This window comes from Syngnathus typhle, linkage group LG4, assembly GCF_033458585.1.
Source record: "Syngnathus typhle isolate RoL2023-S1 ecotype Sweden linkage group LG4, RoL_Styp_1.0, whole genome shotgun sequence".
NCBI classification, from domain to species: domain Eukaryota; kingdom Metazoa; phylum Chordata; class Actinopteri; order Syngnathiformes; family Syngnathidae; genus Syngnathus; species Syngnathus typhle.
This window is the reverse complement of record NC_083741.1, coordinates 4915498-4940408: the sequence shown is the minus strand read 5'-3', so window position 1 is coordinate 4940408 and position 24911 is coordinate 4915498. Positions and strand designations below refer to the sequence as shown.

Below are 24911 nucleotides of genomic sequence, written 5' to 3'. Positions count from 1 at the left end.
AAAACGGGCGATATAGATTGATGTTTACGTTTAGCATTGATGCCAACAAATCGTAGAGCGATTAATCGATGTGTATCGTTACACCCCTGTGACTATTATGAGCTTTAGTAGGAATGCACGCTAAGTGACCTGCGTCAAAGGTCTCTAAACCCTTTCTCTCATTCTGCCATGTGACTCAGAGATTACACAAAGCAAGGACGCTGTTTGGACCATCTGCATTGTATGAAAACCCAATCAATCAGAATTTAAATTAAATTCTTTCGACATTTTGCTCATCAAAAACAAGTTGTAATGAACGTGAACCTTTAATGCATTTTATTCAGAAGGTTACTTTGAACCCCGAGGCTTAAATGGCGGCGCGGGGTATTTATGGATTTTTACGGCCTCCAGGGGGCGCTCTCGCAGGAAGCAAGTCGCTCTTGCTTCTTCTTCTTCTTCTTCTTCTTCTTCTTCTTATTTCTTCTTTGTTTGTCAGCGAGACAGACGAAGAAGAAATAATAAGAAGAAATAATGCGCCGAAGAAGACGTGCTAGTTTGTGTTTTGAACATTTCGCGCATCTTGCACACACCCTCATGGAAAACACACGAAGAAATGCATTTGATGCAGCTTTTAAGTTAAAAGCAATCGATTTGGCTGTCAAATAGGGAAATAGAGCTTAAATGGCGGCGCGGCGTATTTGTGGATTTTTACGGCCTCCGGGGCGCTCTAGCAGGAAGCAAGAGCCAGACAGACGAAGAAGAGATAATGCGCCGAAGAAGACGTGCTAGTTTGTCAAGACGGTTGTGTCACCCTTTTCTTTATTTCGTGGTCCCGTCTACACTGGAGCTATACGTGTCGCTCGCTAGTTTAATGTAATTTAGCGCTTCGTGCATGAATAAAATTACCATGAACAGACCCTCATTACACTCGAAGAAATGCATAAAAGCGACGACGAAAGAGAGACTGAGTGAGGCGAAGGATATCTAACGCTATTCCAATCGGACGCTGAGGAGGAAGGCTTCGCCATTGCACAGGAGGAAGATGAAGACGATGAAGCTCTTTTTTTTACTTTTACTGGTTATGTTTTTTAACGAGCCCTGTTGGTGCTGTACTACCGTGTTGCTGCTGTGTTACCGCCGCGTCTCAGTGACTTTTACCGGGTATGTTTTAAATCCAGCCCTATTAGTCTTGTGTTACTTCCGTGTTGCTGCGGTATTACTGCCGCGGCACGGGCAGTGTTTGGAAAGAAATGTTAATGTATGTTATTAAAACTTTAAAAAAGCTTTCTGTGTCCAGTCTTTCTTTGTTAATAACTCGCGTTGGAAAGAAATGTTAAGGTATGTTATTAAAACTTTAAAAAAGCTTTCTGTGTCCAGTCTTTCTTTGTTAATAACTCGCGTGCACACTTCCGTGTTGCTGCGGTACTACTGCTGTGTCACAGGCAATGTTTAGAAAGACATGTTAAAGTATGTTATTAAAACTTTAAAAAGGCTTTCTGTGAACGGTCTTTCTTTGTAAAAGAACGCGTGTGCACGTGCGGCTTATAGTCCGGTGCGGCTTATATAAAAAAAAAACTAAAATATCCCCCAATGTTAGCTGGTGCGGTTTATAGTCCGGTGCGGCTAATAGTCCGGAATTTACGGTAGGCATTAACTCTCTGTGTGCCCAACAAATCCTAACGTCAGATTCTGTTAGCCGGAATTCAGTTACCACCTTTGGTAGTAGCTTTTTAACAAAGGCCAACGCATCTCTCGCTTACTTCAGGAACCTAATACAACCTTTGTCGTAGCTATATGCTGCTCAACTACCACAACCCTCTTTTCCAGCTGCAGCAGTTGTGCGCTCACAGCCTCAATTAAAGATTCCAGTCTTGTGAACAATTCCTTAGTTTACCCTCCATGCATTTAGCCACAGCAACCGTGCCTTTACTAAGCCTTTGCTGTCTGTCTTTGTGGTGTTGGGCATATTTTTACAGAATACTAATCAAAGTTTGTTTATTGAGTTGGGTTAGTAAGCAGAGATCAAACTTTGCGTCTCACATGGACATGGCATATTTTGCACCCAAACGCATAATTGCCATGTATTTTTTTCTTATTTATATCCCTAATAACCAGGAAATCAAGAGAAAAAAAAATCTGAGAATTTCCTAGTCTGACCTCTAAATGGGTAATGAGTTTCAGGGTTGGGGTTCCTTGGGCAATGTAGAGCTCTGTCAGCCTTTTGAGCTCTTTCCCTTCATGGAACACCTTTCACATATGCTCATGATACACAATAAATGCCTCATTTTGTTATTAACGCTCTCCTTCTTTGGTTCAGGATCCACTTAAGAATGAAGAGTGGAAACTGTATTTTCGAAACCTTTCTACTTCACTTACTTCGCTGCTAGTGCTGCTCACTACAGCAAACAACCCAGATGGTATTTCAGTCAACACTGTCCTCTTCACGCATTACTGTTTTTAGTTAGTGAGTTGCCATATTTATTTTTTATTAATTACAAATATTCTGATTTTGTGCAGTGATGATTCCTGCTTACTCCCTAAACAGGGGATATGCCATTTTCTTTGTCTCCTTCAGTGTTATTGGTAAGATGTATTGTCATTGTCTATTTCAGTTCAATATTTACCTGTTTCTTGAAACAAAATTTGTGTTTCCTCATGTAATGTCTAATTATCTGTTTCCTTCCAGGAACATATTGCTTGATGAATTTACTGACAGCCATTATCTACAACCAGTTCAGAGGATATTTGCTAGTAAGTCGCACTTACACTGTATGATCTACTTCTCCCGAAAGGACAGAATGGAATATTTGAGGCCCTCACAATCCTCAAAGTTGCCCAGTTTATATGACCCGTAGCTCCAATTCAGGTGAAGTTGGGAGAATTTTTAATCTATAATTAAAACCAGAATCTAATAATTTGCAAATCATATCCAACCCATATTCAATTTAATTCACTGCCAAGACAAAATATTTAATGTTCGAACTGATATGCTTTGTTTTTGGAAAATATTGCAAAAACACTTCGAGCGAACCGCTGTCCAAGATCTGGTGCAGTCAGACATTCCATGGAGTAAGTCAGGGATGGGCAATGAATTATTCAAATGTTCAGAGTTAGAAATCGAAAATGTTGTCAAGAGTCATGCCAACATGCTAACTACAATACATTCCTTCTTTCCCTCCACTGTACAAAAAAGTAGAATTTTGCAAACATTGAGTTGGCAAAAGTGGTAGTTTTTCATTCTTTTATTTTAATAGTAGTTTGGATCACCAGAGAATTAACTGGAATCAGTAAATACATTATCTCGCCCACATGTGGAACACAGGTGGGTGGGTGTAGTTGTTGTAATGGCGGCAGTTCGGGCCTTGCGTTCAGCACATTTTCTCTTTCGAGTTTCGGCTGCACGAGCTCCAGTCGTGAGCCTGCATTGCCAGCTTGGGCCGTCCAGAGCATGCATCTCCCAGCTATTGGCGTCGATGCTGAGGTCTCTGAGGTAAGCTTTCAGGCTGTCTTTAAAGCGTTTCTTCTGTCCTCCCACTGTCCGTTTGCCCTGGCACAATTTGCTGTATAACAGCTGTTTCAGCAGTCAGGCATCCTCATGACATGTTCAGCCCATCTGACCTGTGTTGTCTGTAAGAGGGTGTAGATGCTGGGCATAAACCATTGCTGGTGCATTTGCCGATGCCATGCTTCCCAAAGATTCCTTCCCAGCTCTGATGGTCTGTCCCCACTCTGGCGTCCCAGAGAATCAATAGCTTCTCTGATTGTGAGACTGCTGCAATGAGGGCATCCAGTTCTTTGTAGGACTTGTCGGTGACATCATCTGGGTTTAGGGCACCTTTTCTAGCCCCTAGACTGAATCCTATAAAAGGGATGCTCAAACACCCAAGGGGCTGCCGAACTCCACTCTACCGGTGTAGAGAGCGACCACATGTCCTGAGCCGCCTGTGTGTAGGTCTGTGACTGTCCGCTCCCAATGTATCCGCACCTGCTGATTCGCCACACGCCCATTGCCACGGGACTTGTGAAGGTTGCACAGGATGGTTTGGGATGGTCATGATTTGTGCTAGACTTGGATTAAAGCAGTCTTTCTCAAATAGTGGGGCGCACATGGAGTTACGGTATTTTTGCACCAAACAAGAGCACACAGCACAGAGCAGGAGATGTAAAAGTTCAACGAACAAACTCTTCAGCAACACACTGAAAAAATATTTGTCAGGGATGAAAAGAAAGGCGGAGAGGGACGCAGATAATGAGACAAACGTAAGTCACCCGAAAGCCAAGACAAGGAAATATGACAAAGCGTATGTAGCGCTTGGCTTCACTGTTACTACGGTGACGAGGAAAGACCGGTATGTTTACTGTGTCTAAAAATGTTGGCAGCGGACAGCATGAAGCCAAATAAATTAAGGCGGCACTTAAAGACATTACACCTCTATCACGCTGATAAGCCGCTTGAGTTTTTTCAGCGAAAACATGCTAAATATTGCCAACAATCGTTCCGCTTTGTGAGTGCTACTTCAGTAAACCAGTGAGCACTTTTAGCATTATATAAAGTGGCATACCAAATTGCTCAGTGAGAAAAAAAACCCAGCACAATCAATTTTTTATTTTTGTTTTGTTGGTCAAATTGTTTGTCATATTGTGCTCTGAGTTAATGTTGCTGATGAATTTGATTCATTATTATTTATTGATTTCATTTAATTATATTTTTAAATATCAAATGGTCAAAGAATGTACCTAGATCCAGTGTTTACAGTTTAAATAAAGATGTGATTTTTTTTAAAAAATGTTTCGGACAAATTGATGCACTTTAAGTCTTCTCTGTTACAGACAAAAGATGTATATAATATAATATAATATAATATAATATAATATAATATAATATAATATAATATAATATAATATAATATAATATAATATAATATAATATAATATAATATAATATAATAAATATAATATAATATAATATAATATAATATAATATAATATAATATAATATAATATAATACAGTGCTTCTCAAATAGTGGGGCGCGCCCCCCTTGGGGGGCGCGGTGCTATATCTGGGGGGGCGCGTGTGACTCTGGGGAACAGGCTTTTTTTTTGGCAGTACTAGAATAAAGTGTAATTGCGAATCTTCACAGCAGGGGGCAGTGGCGCTCTCATTGTTACTTCTGTGACGTTTGCGACAGTGCAACATTTTACGACTTACAAGACAAGTTAGGATAGTCACGGTGGGGAAGGGGGGGCGCGAATAGTTTTCTTCTTGCTAGGGGGGGGCGTAACAGAAAATAATTGAGAAGCACTGATATAATATAATATAATATAATATAATATAATATAATATACCGTAATTTCCGGACTATAAGTCGCGTTTTTTTTCATAGTTTGGGTGGGGGGGGCGACTTATACTCAGGAGCGACTTATATATGTTTTCTTTCACAAATTTTTACTTGATCATTAACAGATCACTTACTTACAAGTATAGTTGACCACTTCACATATTATTTTTAGTATAGTTGATCACTTCACATGCTTTGATACCTTTATCTTGAACATATTCAAAACATGAAAAATAGAGAGGAAAAATCAAATAAAGTAATTAACACTTTAAAGCGCCATATCCTCTGGACATGTCCTCTGTCACTAGGATGACATAAAGGATGAGAAATTTGATCGATGGATTTAATGATTTGGAGGGACACAAATGGTTTGGTAATATTGTTGTTTATGTGATAGTTATTTAAAATATAATTTATATATCATTGTATGGGCCTGTGGAATAATTTGAACTGTGGCGCGGCACACGGCATTGTTGACAAAGGACGATCGATGGATTTAATGAATTGGAGTGACACAGATGGTTTTATAAACGTGTTATTTATGTGATAGTTATTTTTAAATAACTGAATGTTACGTCAGGCCCGTTCTCAGCTCCTCGTTTGTGTTTGCCACGTTAGCATAACATATCGTTAAGCCTGTTGTTGCTCGTTCATGTCTGTTCTTGGTGTTGGATTTTGTCTAATAAATTGCCCCCCAAAATGTGATTTATACTCCGGAGTAATATAATATAATATAATATAATATAATATAATATAATATAATATAATATAATATAATATAATATAATATAATATAATATAATATAATATAATATAATATAATATAATATAATAAAGTTATTCATTATTGTAAATTGATCTATATAACTTTCTTTTTTCTTTTCTTTAATGTTAACAAGGATACAAGGTTATGCAGAGGTGTACCTATAATAATTTTATAGAAAAATGATACTATATATTTACAGTGGCGGCGGAGAGTTAGGGGGGGCGCGAAACATTTACATCTTCCTGGGGGGGAGCGTAACAGAAAATAATTGAGAAGCACTGGATTAAAGTGAGAGAGAGTTGCACAAAACGTCAGCCTCACTCTCATCCGAGACCATCCAGTGCCATGGCAAAGTCAAGACAACCGGAGACAGAAACGGATGCAGTGGATGGCCGTGATGTTGTACGTGTCCTACCACGCCCTATGCGCTCCACAACGCATTGCTGGTAATTGCCTTTAAGCACACTGACTACAGAAGTAGTTCATCCACGCTGTCCTCCAAATCCAGACTTCACATGCTGGGTGGACAGAGCCCTGTCAGTGAGAGATCCCAGATCTGTAACTTCCGACATATCTTCCAGCATGCTCGCAACATAGTGGAGACTCGTGGCGGTGGAAGCGTCCAACTTCCGTCCATGATAACGACTAGCCCGTATCATGCCACTACCATAATGATGATGAACTACACGTTTGTCAAACTGCACACACATGTACCCACATGCAGACACAAAAGGGGACCGGGGCAAAACAGGAGCAGGCTTGGGGGACTTTAAGTGAGGAACTTGGCATATTTGGTATGTTTGTAGTTTTTTCTTTCTTTCAGTATTTGGACTTTACGATGATGCAACATTTTTTACATTACCATATTGCGGATTGTCAGCCACTCCATGCCGAAACTTTTCTTTCCCCTTTCATCAGAGGTGTGTTGCCTTAAAAAAAATGAAAAAGTGTGTTGTTTGTGCGTCCTGCTGATGTGAACAATTGTCTGGAAGTTGTGTAACAATTTATTTATGTTATGCTTATTTTACATTGTTGTTCAATAAATATTAAGTTAAATGAAGTACTGGTCTATGTTGTTCTACACTATGCAACTCTTGACATTTGTTAAAAAATCTGAATTATTTTACATCATTGAACGTTTTTGAAAAAGTAATGCAAAAACTACTTTCTCTAGTAATTACTTACATTTAAAAAGTAATTCAATTATTAATTAAATTACTTTTTGAAATGGTAACTAGTAACTGTAACAAGACTGGAGCTTATCTCAGCCGTCATCGGGGAGTAGGCGGGGGACACCCTGAACGGGTTGCCAGCCAATCGCAGGTCACACAGAGACAAACAACCATTCGCACTTGTACTCACACCTAGGGACAATTTGGAGTGCTCAATTGGCCTACCAAGCATGTTTTTGGGATGTGGGAGGAAACCGGAGTGCCCAGAGAAAACCCACGCGGGCACGGGGAGAACATGCAAACTCCACACAGGGAGGGCCGGAGGTGGAATCGAACCCGCACCCTCCTAACTGTGAGGCGGACCTGCTACCCTGTGCTCCACCGAGCCGCCGGATACAAACTAAGTTTTAGTAAAAGTTTTTTTATTTGTTTCGGGAGGTCGAATCACAAACAATCAGCCACCAGAGTGCAATAGTGAGCGAACATGAGCCAAGTCATAAGTCTACACTCCTATTAAAGGTATAGTGCATGTTAAACAAAAGGATTTGTATCTAACAAGGAATGTTGTGTTTACATATTTATCTGGAGGAGCCTTGGGGCAAGAATGCGCGTCTACTAATCTTCTCTCCACTCTTTGAACCAGTAAAACAGTCTCAAAGGGCTTCACATAGACAAAAAATTGAGAGTTATTCTCAAAGCATCCCGATCTTAAGCTCCCAAAAGGGCAAGGAAAAACTAAAAAAAAAACCTGCCAGGGGAAAATGAGAAACCTTGAGAAGGGACCACAGATCGAAGGATCCCCCTTTCAGGATCACCAGGTTGAAATGGATGCAGAGAGGGCACAAATGATACATAATATGAAAATCAATGAAAAAGTGGATGTCCAAGTCAAAGCGAAGCGCTGCCGGAGGAGCCCTCAATTGTCCTGGCAGTGTCTTCGAGGAGGTTGAGTTGCAGTTCCCCCATCCTGAATTGGTCCATGAGAATCCAGATAGCCGCTGTCAGCTTGGGTGCCACCTAACCACCTCCCCGGCCGGGGAGGGGGTGGAGAGGGTGGAGAGAGAGAAACTCCAGCCGAATCGCCCACTACAAATTAGTTAAAGGCCATATCATAGAAATGTGTCTTTAAACGTGTCTTAAATGTTTCTACTGAGGTAGCAGTCCTAATATCCATTGGTAGAGCATTCCAAAGCTCTGGAGCCCAAATAGAAAATGCCTTAGACCCTGCAGACATTTTCTTGGCCCTCGGTGTCGCTAAAAGAGTAGCGTTTTGCGAACGAAGGTTACGCAACGGAACATAAGGAACAACTAGGTCGACGAGATATGAAGGCGCTAAGCCATGCAGTGATTTATAGGTTAATAGAAGAACCTTGAAGTCACATCTTAAATGGACCGGAAGCCAATGTAAGTTGGCTAATATTGGGGTAATGTGATCAAATTTTCTTGTCCGTGAGAGCAGCCTTGCAGCAGCATTTTGTACTAACTGTAGACTTTTGATGCGGGATTTAGGAAGAGCAGAGAGTAATACATTACAGTAGTCCAGGCGCGACGTGACGAACGCATGTATAATAGTTTCCGGATCACCGATCGAGAGGATCGGACGAATCTTTGCAATATTACGAAGGTGAAAAAACGCAAATCTGGTTATATTCTTAATGTGCTTTTGAAAGGAGAGAGTTTGGTCAAATATTACCCCAAGATTAGTTACAGTATCGCTCTGAGTGATAGTACGGTTATCTATAGTTATAGCGGTTTCCTTGAAAAATTGTTGATAACGAATTGGACCAATTATCAACATCTCAGTTTTATCTGGGTTAAGACGAAGGAAGTTGAGAGACATCCATTGCTTCATCTCCGCAAGGCACGCCTCAAGATTACAACAATCCCGCGGATCTGTCATCGATAACGGCATATATAATTGGGTGTCATCCGCGTAGCATTGAAAACTAATATTATATTTACGTATTATGTCCCCAAGCGGAATCGTAAATATTAAATAGAATTGGTCCGAGTACCGATCCCTGTGGGACACCACACGTAACATTATAGAGCTCCGAGGACGCATTGCCATGGACCACTCGGTGCGTCCTCTTTGATGGATAGGAATGGAACCAGCCTAGTGCTGACCCTGAAATTATAACACAACTTTTAAGACGCCCTAATAAAATATTGAAGTCTACAGTGTCGAAGGCAGCACTAAGATCGAGTAGTAACAGTACAGATGAAGTGTTTGAATCCATAGCTATGAGGAGATCGTTAGTCACTTTAGCAAGTGCTGTCTCAATGGAATGATTAGCTCTAAAACCAGACCAGACTGCGCTACTACTTTCTCAAGAAGTTTTGGGATGAATGGGAGGTTTGAAACTGGCCTATAATTACTGAGACAGTCCGGGTCAAGATTTGGTCGCTTAAGTAACGGTTTAATGGTAGCGGTTTTAAAGGCTTTTGGCACTATCCCAGAGGAGACAGAAAGATTGATTATATTTAAGACGGACGGTCCTAAAATGTGAAATAGTTCTATAAGTAGTTTGGCTGGAAGAGGGTCGAGTAAACATGTTGTTTGTTTAGCCGCTCTAACCAAATGTTTAAGCCTTTCAAGGGACACGCTTTTAGAATTTGAGAGGGTTGTTGCATGATCATCAGCGTTGGTAAACGGCGGGCTCGACTAAGCGATTGGAGTGGTATTCTTGATCTCGTCCCTAATTGATTCAATCTTTTGAGCAAAGAATTTCATGAATTTGTCAGCTGAGTGGAAGGAACTATCGGGGGTCGGCTGGCGTAGAGTCAGCTTTGCCACTGTATCAAATAGGTGTTTAGGATTGTTTTTATTGAGATTAATAACTTGCGAAAAATACCGAGTTTTTGCTAAGATAAGCGCATCTTTATATTTCAGGATGCAATCCTGCCATGCCTGATGGAAAACCTCAAGTTTGGTTAGACGCCATCTGCGCTCATGCTTTCTACATAATTGCTTAAGCGTACGCGTTTCATCTGTGAACCACGGAGTAGGCAATCTACGGCGAGTTTTCAGACGTAACGGCGCCACAGAGTCAATGGCATTTAACAATGTCACATTGAATTCATTTGTAAGATTATCAATAGAGCCGGTGTATGCGGGAAATATGGCGGTTGCCGCTGACAGTAACTCAGATAGCGCAGTTCCAGTCATGGAGTTAAAATTACGGCTCCTATAATTCTGATTGCTCTCTTGTCTTTGACAAGGAACATTTATTAAGTAATGATCAGACAGAACAGTAGTGTATGGCAGTACTGCTATATTTGAGGTTGCAAGTCTCGGGATAATACCAGATCTATGGTATTTCCATTCTTATGCGTTGCTGCCTGTACGACTTGCGTAAAACCAAACCTATCAGTTAAAGTCTGAAACGCCAAAGTAAGTGGCTCTGATGGTAAATTCATGTGGATGTTGAAATCACCCATGATAATTATATTATCCGGATTGGTTACTAGATCAGCCACGAATTCTGAAAATTCATCCAGGAAGCCAGAGTAAGCCCCAGGTGGACGGTAAATAACAGCAAGATAAAATGACGGTAAAGCAGTGGATCGGACAGTGAGAACTTCAAATTTTTTAAATACGTTGATCGAACGAGGCCTAAATCTAAGCTCGGAATTTGAGATGAGGGCAACACCCCCACCCTTTTTTCGAGGACGCGCCACATGCGAGCTCACAAAATTTGGAGGCGAGGCCTCGTTAAGCGGCAGCAGTTCATTAGGTTTTAACCAGGTCTCGCAGAGACCAAAAACGTTTAGATGATGTTCCGTGATGAGGTCATTAACGAGAACTGCTTTCGTATGAAGCGATCTAATATTCATAAAACCGAGTTTAAGTGTAATCGGTCGATCAGGGTGCGTATCTATCGACGGATATTTAAACGAGATGCGAGTAAGATTGTGTTCTCTAGGCCTGACATCACCTCTCGAATGTTTGTTTGCGCGGTGGGACGATACGACCGTGGGAATCTGATAGTAAATACACAATTACACAATTATCTGAAACAAGCACCGTTTCATCAGCAAAACTGGTCAGGGTGGAGTGATTGGATTTGTCTACTACCCCAATACAAAGTGTGTTTATGTGTACTCTAGCACTATTCAAACTGTCACGCTCTAGTCTACACGAGGAGCTATGTGCATGTTGGAAGTCTAGCCTAGCGCTAGTTAACTTTAGCTTAACAGACTCCAAACCCATCCTGACAGGTGGTCTAATCACCTGTGCCCCGGCCTGCTCTAAAGTGACCTGTCATGAGTGGCTCTAACAGTAATCTATATTCCTAGAAAGAGTGAAGGCGCCTTCACGGTTAGGCTGAAGGCCGTCCTTCCTCAGCATGTCTGGGCGGCCCCAAAAGGAGGGCCAGTTATCTATAAAATGCAGTCCCTGCTTTTTACAGAACCCAGCCATCCATCGATTAAGGGAGACTAATCTACTAAACCTCTCATCAGTGCCTCTCCCAGGCAGGTGGCCAGAGACAAATACTCGATGCCGACTCATCTTTCTGGCGAGATCACAAGTCCTCGCTATGTTTTTCTTTGTGATCTCTGATTGCCTCATCCTAACATCATTGGAGCCGACGTGTATCACTATGTCCGAGTAGCTAGTGTTTTTGGAGCTACGCTGTTGACTAGACCTATTGCGAGTCAGCTCCCTAAGATTAGCTTCTATGTCGGGTGCTCTGCCCCCAGGAATACACATTACCGTGGCTGGATTTTTAAGCGTAATATTTCGGGTAATGGAGTCACCTATGAGCAAAGTGCGAGGGCCAGTAGACCGAGATGACTTTGGACGGCTATGCGTTTTACCTGGCTCATCGCGATTAGCAAGCTGCTTGGGGCTAATGCTAACTGGGCTAGCGGGCTGACTACAGTCCGCGTCTGTATCCGCCACATCTACTGTTATCGCGCAATTCTGCTCTAACTGGCGGACACGTCCCTCTAGCAGGGACAACCTCTCTCAGAGAAGGGTGCAGTTGGTGCACGAAGCCGTACAAACCTCTTGATCCGCAGCCATACTTTGTGTCCGATGATCGACGGTAGACAAACGGCCACGAAGCTTCCGCTCTCTCAGGCACTCCGGCTGTGAAGTAAAAAGATCGAACAGTGTAATAAAAATATTCAAACTTACTTTAGAATCAGGGAGATGAGTTCCACGCTGGAGAAAACAAGATCGTCCAAGCTGTGGCTGGAAGCTCTGCTCTGCTCTCAGAGCAATAGGCGCAATAGGTCCAAGGAAAGAAAGAGAGTATATACTTTATATAAAGTATAAGCTACAAAACAAACTGACAAATAACAAATTTTCAAATCAGACTAGTAAAAACTGTTCAAATATTTTAAAATTATGATTTTAACAGTGAAGACAATTTACAGTTTTAGTAATAACATGAATTTGATGCACAATTTGTCTTTGCGGCCCACATAAAATATCTGTCTCACGACTCATCCTCGGTTGCTGTATTGTGTCTTTGTTACCATGGTTTCTGTTTGCGTTGCCCCTCCCCTCCTGTGTTCCTCCTCAATCAATGTAACCACAGTCGCCTGCCTCGTGTTTCGTGTTTTGTATTTAAGTCCTGTCTGCCCCTCACTCCGTTGTCGGATCATTAATGTCTTCACGTCTCGTCTCGTCTGTCGTCGTTCCTGTTTTATCTTGTCTTTTTGTTCAGTTAGTCTTGCCCCTAGTTGAGCTTCTTATAGTTTGTCTTTGAATTCTCCAATAAACCCTGGTCCAAGCTGCATTTGGTCGCCCTGCTCCATTCCATCCGTGACAGAATGATCCGACCATCACAGCGACCAGCGCTTGGACCTCCTTCCACCACCAGTTCCCGTCAGCGACGCCCAATCCACGTCCGTCGTCCAAGCTTGTTCCAGCGCCATGAGCTCCGTGGCCGCCATCAGTTCGTTCCTGCCACGCTGGACCCACGGCCGCCATCGGAGTGCTTCTGGCGCCAGCGGCTCCGCAGCCGCCGTTGGATTTCACTCCAGCGCCATCGGAGAGCCTCCCGGCGCCATCAGACTCGCGGCCGCCATCGGGGTTCAACACAGCGTCGCAGGCCCCGCGGGCGTCTCCAGATTTCAAGCCAGCTGCGCTGGACCCGCGATCGTCCCTGGCCCCACTCCCACTGCTGCGGCGCGTGGTGGCTCTTGCTGCTGCCACAGCTCCGCCTTCCGAATGCCGCTGATCGTGGTGCGGACTTCCAAATGCCGCCGATTGCGGCTCTGACTTTCCGAGTTTCCGCCAAGCGCGGTTCCGTTCCCCGAGTTTCTGCCGAGCGTGGTTCCGTTCCCCAAGTTTCCGCCGAGTGCGGTTTTGTCCCCGAGTTGCTGCCGTTTGCGGTTCTGTCCCCGAGTTGCCGCCGTTTGGGGTTCATGTCCCCAGAGTTGCCGCTGATTGCGGTTCTGTCCCCGAATTGCCGCCGATTGCGGTTCATGTCCCCAGAGTTGCCGCCGATTGCAGTTCACGTCCCCAGAGTTGCCGCAGATTCCGGTTCATGTCCCTAGAGTTGCCGCCGATTGCGGTTCATGTCCCCTGAGTTGCCGCCGATTGCGGATCATGTCCCCTGAGTTGCCGCCGATTGCGGTTCATGTCCCCAGAGGTGCCGCCGATTGCGGTTCATGTCCCCAGAGGTGCCGCCGATTGCGGTTCATGTCCCCAGAGTTGCCGCCGATTGCGGTTCATGTCCCCAGAGTTGCCGCCTATTGCGGTTCATGTCCCCAGAGTTGCCGCCTATTGCGGTTAGAACTTTGCAATGGCCAGTGAGGTCATTTGAACTGGTGCGCTTCCCCCCCGGCCCCCCGCTCGCCACTTGGGGTTTTTGTTTTTTTGGGACGTCGGGAGCCGTCCCTTGTCGGGGGGTACTGTCACGACTCATCATCAATGCTGTATTGTGTCTTTAATACCATGGTTTCTGTTCGCATTGCCCCTCCCCACCTGTTACCTCAATCAATGTAACCACAGTCACCCGCCTCGTGTTTCGTGTTGTGTATTTAAGTCCCGTCTGCCCCTCACTCCGTTGTCGGATCATTAATGTCTTCACGTCTCGTCTCGTCTGTCGTCGTCCTTCCTGTTTTTATCTTGTCTTTTTGTTCAGTTAGTCTTGTCCGTAGTAGAGCTTCTTATGGAGGATATGCACTGACGTCACAGATCGGGGCGGCCATTATTGTTTGGGTGGCAAAAAGCCTCGTCCGCTGCCACTAGACTCGTGAGGATGGCGGCCTGGGTGGGTGTATTGAATGATTATTTCGTCCAGTTGGACCAAGAAAACCGCAAGAGATACATTGAAAAGTTGAAAAAATATAACATTTGTATTGATCCGCTGTGGAAGCCAAGTAAGAACGCCACCAGCTCAAGCGTAGCAGAAGCTGGGACAGCAAGCGTTTGGTCCTCTGATAAGGCGACTTTTCCGCCAGTAACATATCCAGACATATACAACTATTTGATAGATTGTTCAAGTCCATATATACCAAGGAAGACCTCAGAGCCTACAAGAGTTTGCAACGATATCGCTACCTGACTGCTGGTCCTGTCCATTCCGTTGAGTCACAGCCAGTGGAGCGAAACGGATGCCAGCCATGGCAGCACATAATATAATAATAATATATTATAATTGTAGATATGTGAACAATCTAATTATTAGAAACTAGCAATTAGACAAACATACTGTCATGAAGCTGTGTAATTATGCATTCCTTAGGTCATGGCCGAGTAGCAGGAAGAAAAAAGCAATATCCGAGCAATAATAATAAACTTTATTACAGGCTCTTGGCCCACAGGGGAAAAAACAAACATCACATACATTAAAATAAATAAAAAGAGTACATTTCAAATGTTAAGAGAGGCACTCTGTCATGATTGGTCCCCAGTTTGCTAGGTTGCCATGGTTTCGGTTCGCGTCGCCCCTCCCCTCCTGTGTTCCCTCAATCAGTGTGATCATTCTCACCTGCCTCTCATTTCCAGTCAGGTATTTAAGTCCTGTCTCTGTGTCACTCCCCTGTCGGTTCATTGCGAATGTCACCCGGTCCCTTTGTCTCACATCTCGGTCAGTATCTGTTGTTGGTTTGGTTGCAAGTTATGTCTGTTACCGAGTCTGTAAGTTCCTGCAATAAACCCTTTTCCAAGCTGCACGTGGTCGCCCTGCTCCATCTTCCACTCCGTTCCTGACACACTCATGCCAGCGTCCTCTGATGGTGGATGTGTACCTTATAGCACTACATCCAGTATACCTCACAGATGAATGTTGCCGTCAATAAAACTAAATTACGTACTTCCCACAAAGTGATCTGAGCAGATGTAAGAATGCTTGCAGCTGTTGCGGCCATGTTCCGCCCTACGAAGCGCCGCCACCCAGCTATCCTTTCTGGTCTGGTCCGCAGGGAACCGATATAACTTCTTGGTATCCCTTTTTTTGAAGCGATAGGCACACCCTATGGCACAACAACTCTTCACCATGGTTCAAGTTGCCTACGTAACAACTCTGCCACGATCTGCAACCGATAAAATGCTAAAAAATGCTCCACTATCAGCCTTGGACCTATTATTGTCCGCCGCTTTTTGCCACCTAAACAAACCGTCGGCCGGTCTGTGACATCACGTGCATACCCTCCATAGTCTGTCTTTGAGTTCTCCAATAAACCCTGGTCCAAGCTGCATTTGGTCACCCTGCTCCGTTTCATCCGTGACAATCTGAGTTTGACACCTGTGCAGTAAAACAATGTAGAAAGTACAGAAGGACAAAAAAAGTACCGTATTTTTCGGAATATAAATCAAGTTTTTTTTTCATAGTTTGGGGGGGCGACTTATACTCAGGAGCGACTTATATGTGTAATAATTCACAAATTTTTACTTGCTCATTATCACATTACTGACTTACTCGTATAGTTGATCACTTCACACGTTATTTTCACTTTAAACCGCTTGAGGGCACACTATGGCTGTGGAATAATTGGAGCCTCACTGACAATGAGTTCCATCCCCTGACTTCTGGAGTCAGGAGATTTTATGATTTGCAGTGACACAGATGGTTCGATAAACTTGTTATTTATGTTATAGTTATTTGATATATAGTTTATTTAGAGTAGCAACGTCAGCGGCACTCCACACACGCGGCGTTGTTTACAGGAAGGACGATGAATTCGATCGATGGATTCAATGATTTGGAGTGACACAGATGATTTGATAAACGTATTATTTATGTTATAGTTATTTGAATAACTGTTAATGTTACGTCAGGCCCGTTCTCAGCTCCTCGTTTGTGTTTATGTCACGTTAGCATTCGGTATCATTTAGCCTGTTTCTGCTGGTTCATGTCTGTACTTGGTGTTGGATTTTGTCAAATAAATTTCCCACAAAATGCGACTTAAACACCTGTACGACTTATATATGTTTTTTCCCCTTTATTGTGCATTTTATGGCTGGTGCGACTTGTACTCCGGAACGACTTTTAGTCCGAAAAATACGGTAATTTTGTAGTTTTTTTGCTGGTCGTTTTTATGGAAAATAATGTTGGATTTTATTTAAGCTTGAACTTCTGACTCCCGGACAAACAAGTTGAACATTTTAATCTTTTAACAGTTAGAATTGGTCATGAAATTTTGAAATAACAATAAAGAAAAATGAGAACCATTTTTAATGTTGTGAAGATGGAAATCCGCTGCTGAAGTGTGACCTTGCGCACTAAGGATACATCACAGCAAGTAAACTACATCATTTGATTCATTGGTTCATTTTAAGCCAAGCCAAGCCAAAATCAATGATCTCTTGACCAGACCAGCATTGGGTCTGACTTGCAAGGATAGCTTATTTCAGCAAGACAATACCAAACCACATTCTGCACATTACAACAGTGTACAAGAGTGTAGTTACTAGACTGGCCTGCTGACAGTCAAGATCTGTCTCCCACTGAAAATCTGTGGTGCATTATGAAGCGTAAAAAACAACGGAGACCCCAGGCTATTGAACTGCTGAAACTGTACATCAAACAAGAATGGGAAATAATTCCACCTAAAAAGCTCAAATTATTAGTGTCCTCAGTTCCCAAACATTTATTGAGCGTTGTTAAAAGAAAAGGCGATTTAACACGGTGGTATACATGAGCCTGTCCCAGTTGCCATTGCGGAAGCATGGTCTGGAGAATCTGAGGTGGACTCTCCAATCTCTGGGGTCGAAGTCACCGAGATAGTTAAAGGCCCCAGGAGTGGATGAGATCTGCCCGGAGTTCTTAAAGGCTCTGGATGTTGTGGGGCTGTCCTTGTCCTGGCTGACATGCCTCTACAACATTGCGTGGACATCGGGGACAGTGCCTCTGGATTGGCAGACTGGGGTGGTGGTCCCCCTTTTCAGAAGGGGGACTGGAGGGTGTCTTCCAACCACAGAGGAATCACACTCAGTCTCCTTGGTAAGGTCTATTCAGGGGTACTGGAGAGGAGGGTCCCTTGGGAGGTCGAATCTCAAATTCAGGTGGAGCAGTGTGGTTTTCGTCCTGGCCGTGGAACAGTGGACCAGCTCTATACCCTTGGCAGGATGCTCGAGGGTACATGGCAGTTTGCTCAACCAGTTCACATGTATTTTGTGGACCTGGAGAAGGTGTTCGACCGCGTCTCTCTGGGAGTTCTGTGGAGGTTGCTTCGGGGAAACGGGACAGTGAACCAACTGATAAGGGCGGTTCAGTCCCTGTATCACGGATGTCGGATTCGTTTCCAGTGACGGTTGGACTCCGCCAAGGCTGCCCTTTTTCACAGATTATGTTTATAACTTTTATGGTCAGAATTTCTAGGCGCAGCCGAGGCGTTCAAGGTGTCTGGTTTGGTGACCTCAGCATTGCATTTCTGCTTTTTTTAGACAATGTGGTGCTGTTGGCTTCTTCAAGCCGTGATCTCCAGCTCTCACTGGAACGGTTCGCACCCGAGTGTGAAGCGGTCGGGATGAGGGTCAGCACCTCCAAATCTGAGACCGTGGTCGTCAGTCGGAAAAGGGTGGAATGCCCTCTCTGGTGAGATTCTGCCCCAAGTGGAGGAGTTCAAGTATCTTGGGGTCTTGTTCACGAGCGAGGGCAGGATGGAGCGTGAGATCGACAGATGCAGCATCTGCTGTGATACAGACTCTGATTTACCGGTTGATCAACGCTCCTACCTTCACCTATGGCCAGACTATGTCTCTCGGCTGGCCTGGGAACGTCTTGGGATCCCCCAGGAGGAGCTGGGCGAAGTGGCTGGGGAGAGGGTAGTCTGAGTGTTAGGGTTGATAGATTATATTGATCGTATGATTATGTTGGAATGTAGACTATATTCATTAACCAGTTGCTGAGGGGAACAAACCTCTTCTGTTTGTTCCCACAACATCGTAAACAAAGTGCTAAGACCTCGGCACTGGTTGACTAGCTGCAGAGGAAGCAATCAAAGTTGTTCTGTTTCCCCCAACGCCGTAAAACACCCCTGCTCTGATTTTTCCAGGGGCCGGGGGTTCACTAAACCTGTCCACTCTCACCCCCACCCTGTTTCTCTCAATAAATATGCCCTTGCAAGAGGTCTAAGTCAGACTGCTGTCAAGCACCTCTGTACCACAAAGGGTGCTGATGGCTTTCTCCACTTGCAGGCGTAAAATGGCCAAACTGTCTCACGTGTGGTTCTTACAAATAAGTTAGAGTAAACAACACTAACATTTTGGTGCCGTGACACGGATTCCAACATACCCGCTACTTACGGACGGAGGATGACGTGCTGCACACTGTCGACAGGCCAACGTCCATTAGGAGGACCTGGTAAAGAAAGACCTGGGAAGAAAATTCTTCGCTGGGCCAGCATCTTAGGTCTGCCTTCGTCTGACGACAGTGGATTGATTGGATCCGGAAGTGCAACGAACCAAGAGACAAGTAAGTAAAAAGCCTAAAAGTTGTGTGATTGTGCTGATGTAATAATAATAATAATAATAATAATAATAATAATAATAATAATAATAATAATAATAATAATAATAATAATAATAATAATAATAATAATAATAATAATAATAATAATAATAATAAAACGCGTAAAACGTTAAAGTGTACGGGAAAATGTACTAGTAAATGGGCAGGACAGAAGTTCTTAGGTCCCATGGAAGGAGGGGGTGTTGTAGAGTCCTCCTCTGGATGAAGTAGCTCTTCTAAAGAGTACTACTTTGCGTTGGCAGGGCTGGGTAACAGGACTGTTGTCGTTAGTTCCCAGAGAAGGAGGCGGTGTTGTAGAGTCCCCCTCTGGATGAAGCAGCTCTTTTTTAAGAGGACTTCGCGTTGGCAGGAAAAACAATAAAAAACTTAGGAAACGGGTAACAGGACTGGTGTCCTGAAGTCCCGGGGAAGGAGGGGGTGATGTAGAGTCCCCCTCTGGATGAGGTATCTCTTCTAAAGAGTCCTTCGCGTTGGCAGGGAAAAAAACTTGTGTAGGTGAGAGTGTGACTGCTAGGATAAATTGACTAAAAAGCAGTACTATCAATAACCCACGGCAATAACACAGGCTAGTACATTGTTGAAAGGCCAATTTAAACCTGCATTGAGGATCCTCAGAGAGAGAAAACAGAAAGAAAAATGTAAAAACCTAAAATACTAAATTAAGAAGGGAAATAAAACTGTAAATCTCCAAATAAAGGAGCTCTTGAAGGAGATGAGAAGTACATGGCAAATAGATTTCTTAGTTGTATGCGATATATGCCAAAGTGGAAGAAAAAGTATGGAGTAGAAAGAAAGTTGAAATGTGCTAGAAAGTGTTGGAAAGTGTCACAGGAGAGAAGAGAACAAATTCAAGAGACAAAAAATTCGAAAGATGAAAAGTGATGAAGCCGCAAGTGTTTGTCAGACCAAAAGACAATGAGGCCACAGTGCCCAGGTGCACTGTTCCAGCCGCAGCTCAAGGGTGCAGAGCAGCAAGAGGAGCTTTCGGCTCCTATGCAAAATATGTATCCAGATTTAAAAGACCTAAAGCCTCCCCCCATATAGTAGCAAAACATTTCATTGTCAGATTATTAGAACTCCTGTCCATACAAGAAGTATGACCAGGGATCAAATTATGTGTGCACACTGAAGTTAAAATTTGCAAATCAAGTGGTAAAGAAATACACATTGCTTCTAGAACAGGGGTGGGCAAACTTTTTGACTCGCGGGCCGAACTGGGTTCTAAATTTGGACCGGAGGGCCGGACCAGGAGCAGATGGACGTAGTGTTTGTGTGAAGTAATACATGCGACCTGTAAAGGTCATTCCATAAAAGATTTTGGCCTTTAGTAGGTAGTAAAGCATGGATATTCCAAACAGGTTTTTTGAAAACAAATGCATTTATTAACAGCATTAAAAAAAAATCACTAAAAAACTGCTACCAGTGATTCTCATAAAATACGACACTGTTATTATGAATAACAGTCTCCATCACTTCAGTGCCTCCAGGTCAGATTAATGAAAGATCTTTATTTTATGAGATCACATCAAACGGCAAACATTCTGACCAAATATATCATCTTGAAGAATCGGTGAAAGCATACGTCCAAATAAAGTAATCAAAACGGCAACACGGTGAGGGGTATCTGAACATCAGAGCAGAGTTTTAACTCACAAACACCTGGTAACAGAGGTGAGGAAATGGGAAACACTTCCTTAAAGTAAGCCTTAAGAACTTTAAAGGTTAAGATTAGTCACAAACAGGTGGTGCATTAATGTCCTTGAGCATCCTGCATTGTTTGAAAATGAAAATGGTCGCTAGTTTCAATCCCTGCTATGTGTACAACTCATATTCAAAATGCATTTTTTTACAACAAACTTGAGAGCCTCCCCTTCATTTACAGTGGGAACAGTGTTGTTGGTCTCCCTTTTTTGCTAGTGCGTCATAGTCTGGAGTAAAATTTGTTGTGGCAAGTCTTAGGCGAGATCCGAGGTGTTGGTCCGTTTACCTCGATCTGTGACGGGTTGATGTTGATGTGGGTGAACGTCACGTCGCGTACGTCGAGCCAAATTGGCCACTCTTTTTTAAACGCTCGGCACTGTGTCCACCTTGCTTTTCCTTGGGCGACTCGTTTTAATGAATAGAAGGATTCCAGGGGAAGGTTTGTGGGTGGCTTTAGCGTAAAACTGTATCTGAAAGCTCAGCGCGCGAATTACAAGAATGCTGTCGTCACAGTCCACGCTCTAAATTCGGGACTGATACAAATAGAGCGCGAGTGCGCCATGTCCGTACTACTGAGTACGTACACGCACTTGTGAGTGTGCACCGAGCTTTCTGACACGGCTTCCGGTAGTAGATACACAGGTGAGCGCTTCCCCATCTACTGGGGAAACGCAGTCATTGCAGGCATAATGACCCGAAAAAATGTTTAATAATACAATTTATTCAGGGTTGGCGGGCCGGATTAAACGGTCCCGGGGGCCGGATGTGGCCCGCGGGCCGTAGTTTGCCCACCCCTGTTCTAGAAGATAAATAGAGAATTGGAATGCGCGGTGCTCGCGTGTGTGGGCGAGGACCGGCTTCGTGATCGATTCCAGGAAATGGCCAGCCTGTGACGAATCATTGATGCCACCCCCATGTGTTAAAATGAAATTGGCTAAACTTGTGTGAAAAGAAATTTAATAGACTGGTATTTTCGATTTGCATCGCAAAACAGAAACAATTTTGAAAAATAAAAAAGAGAGGAAAAGAAAGAAATCTGTTTGTTGGCAGAAACTGGTTCCACACTAGTGCACATTACTGTCTAGCCCTGATGAAAAATTCAAAAGAAAGAGAGAACATGCAAAATTGTGAATTTAAGACATTGCAATGCTAAATTTAAGAGTAAAATTGATTGGTTGTGTTATAAGACTATACAGACTTTTGCATGTGAGTTAAACCCAAGAGATTGAGTTAGTTAAACTTAAAAACGAATAAAAAATTCTGATTAATTTGCTAGCAGTTTTCCGTGTTGTTGTTTTTTTTTATTGGTGGATTGTTCTATCAGGAACCTTCGGAAAAATTAGGATAAACAACGCGTGTTGAGAATGTTGTGTGAAGAGCTTGAAGAGAATGAGACCAATATGTCATGGAAAGCCTCCTTTTTGGAGACTGTGTGTGAGATGAAAATGAGCAAGGATGAATGATTGTCTGGATGAAATCAAAACACAGGTTGAATGGTTGAAGTCGTTGGAGACTACTATAGGAAAATTAGTAGAACAACTGTGAAGAAAGAGTGATTTTGAGCAAGTTAAATGCTAAGAGAAAAAAAAGGGTTGCTTTGAGACTGATAATTACCTAGAGGAAAAAATAGGAAGAGAAAAAAACCTGGAGGACCAGTAACACATGTAAAAGTGTGAACTGAGAAAACAGAGAAGTGTTTTGGAAAGAACGTCAAAGAACGTTGCCATCCTCAAATGGAGGGAGAGTGTAGGACAGGTAGTGGAAGATAGTAATTAATACAACACTTTACGACATATGGATTTTCTAATACATTTGGCGTCATGCCATTAAGTTAAAATTTTCTCAAACTTTTGCTGTAAACAATCAGAAGATGATTGAAAAGTGACTTAAGAAGATATGAAGAAGTGATATAGCTTTTGGAAAGGCACGCATTTAAGTGCTTTCCTGACTAATCAACATTTGTTTGACTGATAAGGAGGAGGAGGAATGAGCAGAGCTTCCTGACAAACTGTGGGCTAAGGAACCATCTGAAACAGGACTTAACGTCCATTCCCCCAGTCCAAATCCAACCAAGATCAGAGATTCTCCTTTAAAACAGGACGCAACAAATGGGATAGCCCCTGTCATAAATGGTCTTTGGCAGGGATGAGAATTTTCCGCGGATCCGCGGATTTCCGTGTTTTTTTCCATCGAAAATATGATTTTCGTGAATCGTGTATACCCGTTGAAAATTATTATTTTATATATATGGGGGGAGCGGCCGGCCAGCTGGCCGGGCAACGTTAGCCTCACCGACTCGCGAGCATTCGCCCGCCTGCCGCGACGGCATCTTTTGGCACTTCAAGGCAAAATTAGTTAAACTGTGAGTACGGAAATCTGCTTGCCTCTGTAAACCTAACTCATTGGCAGTAATGATGCGACAACATCCGCCTTATTTTTGGCAGCATTTTGGCTCTACTTCACTACACATCATTTCTCCTTGTTAACTTAACTTACGCAGAGAACTAGTGTTTTTACACCGCCGCAATGTGAATTTGCGATTGGGTTTTCATCACTTGTGGACGAGTTATTTAGTTAGATAGATCTAGGGCCTAATCAGCAAAAGTTTTCGCCAGCATGAGGATCGTGCCGGGGAAACAGACAAGCCATATTATATATATATATATATATATATATATATATATATATATATGTATATATATATATATATCATTGGCCCCCCAGACTCCTGGTTGGCCCCCCACAGCTCCGGCTACTTTTCAGTGTTTTTTTACATTTGCCATTCTCATCCCTGTCTTTGGTCAGGAGTAATCATTAGGAAGTGCTCAGACTCTCCTTGCAAACATTCCTCTTTGCCCAGTTCAAAATGGCAATAAAACGGATTGGTGAATGATACAAGATTAGTAAAAAGCAGATGAAGAACAGTCCTTGGCAGATAGCATGGTCAGAGCACTCAAACTGAAAGATGTGTCAAATGCAAATTTACTGCCGTTTAATCTTTCTTCCCCACAGGTCAACAACTCCATCAAGCCAGGAGACTGGGTCGACATCAATGTTATAAAAAGGAAAAACTTGGCCAGCCACGGTGCGAGGGACTATTCCAAGTCTTGTTGACTACCCCCACTGCACTGAACGTTGCTGGAAGGCCAAGCTGGATTCACCTCAGGCACTGCAAGTTACAGAGAGTGCTGGACCCTTATTTTCGGAGTGGTGGGGAAGTTCTGACTACAAAGGGATCCATCGTTTAGGGTGGTGCATCTCAATGTCAGTGAAGAATTCACCGATCCCCACTCTGACAGGCGATGGGATGTACCATTGTCTCTGCCAACCTAGTAGTAAGGGGGACTCCACATGCCAGGTTGATCCTCTGCTGCGTTGTGGTTGGGGCATGTTATGGTCTATTGACTCATCCGAATAGACCCATTGACAAAGTCAACCGAAGGAGAAAATCGTCACATGAGGAAAAAACATGAGTAATGGGACCCCAGAAAACCCATATGAAACCAACACTTGGTACCGGTGTGGAGTTCACTGTGAGGTCCTACACAGGAGGGGTGCTATGTGTGTTCCAAACTCCCCCCTTCCTCCACGCAAGTTCACCTGGAGGCCAAAGTGATGAACATTACTGAAGCGGAATGTATGGGAGGAGTTGGATGCCAACACCGTGCTGTCACACTCAGTGATGCTACCCCTACCGCCCGGGACTCACAGAAGGAAACTTGTGATCATATTTTCTGGATTAATCTCAGTGGCCTATACAAAAAGGCCACCTGGATTGAACTACATGTGTTACATCCAAGGAAATGGAACCCACAAATGCATTAAGGACGACTGCCCTCCAGGAGTAAACTGGATGGGAGCTTTGGACGTCACCGCTGAGTGCCAGGATAGGAGGGCTGTTTCAAGTGGTGAGGGCTCTGCGACCAACATGGCTGGTGGCTTTGTGGTCACAAGGTTTGTCCGATGTTGCCCGCCAACTGGACAGGAGTGTGTGCACCAGTGTGGGTAACAGACCAC

The 24911-nt window shown here is 43.4% G+C and overlaps 2 protein-coding genes across 12 annotated transcripts in view; one reads left to right on the top strand and one right to left on the bottom strand.

Moving 5' to 3' along the window:
• tpcn2 (two pore segment channel 2) overlaps positions 1 to 24911 on the top strand; it is a 140879-nt gene that overhangs the window by 54970 nt on the left and 60998 nt on the right. For all 11 annotated transcript variants that reach the window (XR_009714163.1, XM_061276393.1, XM_061276391.1 and 8 more), the window contains 3 exons: positions 2297 to 2396; positions 2497 to 2562; positions 2666 to 2730. Coding sequence is in view for 10 of the 11 variants with exons in the window: in XM_061276393.1 (XP_061132377.1) it covers positions 2297 to 2396; positions 2497 to 2562; positions 2666 to 2730 (231 nt within the window). In the remaining variant the exon portion in view is untranslated. The remainder of the gene's footprint in view (positions 1 to 2296; positions 2397 to 2496; positions 2563 to 2665; positions 2731 to 24911) is intronic.
• On the bottom strand, positions 6166 to 9386 carry LOC133152633 (uncharacterized). Its single transcript, XM_061276405.1, has one exon. It carries the CDS (start codon positions 9326 to 9328, stop codon positions 8351 to 8353), a length of 978 nt encoding a protein of 325 aa, XP_061132389.1. The 5' UTR covers positions 9329 to 9386; the 3' UTR covers positions 6166 to 8350.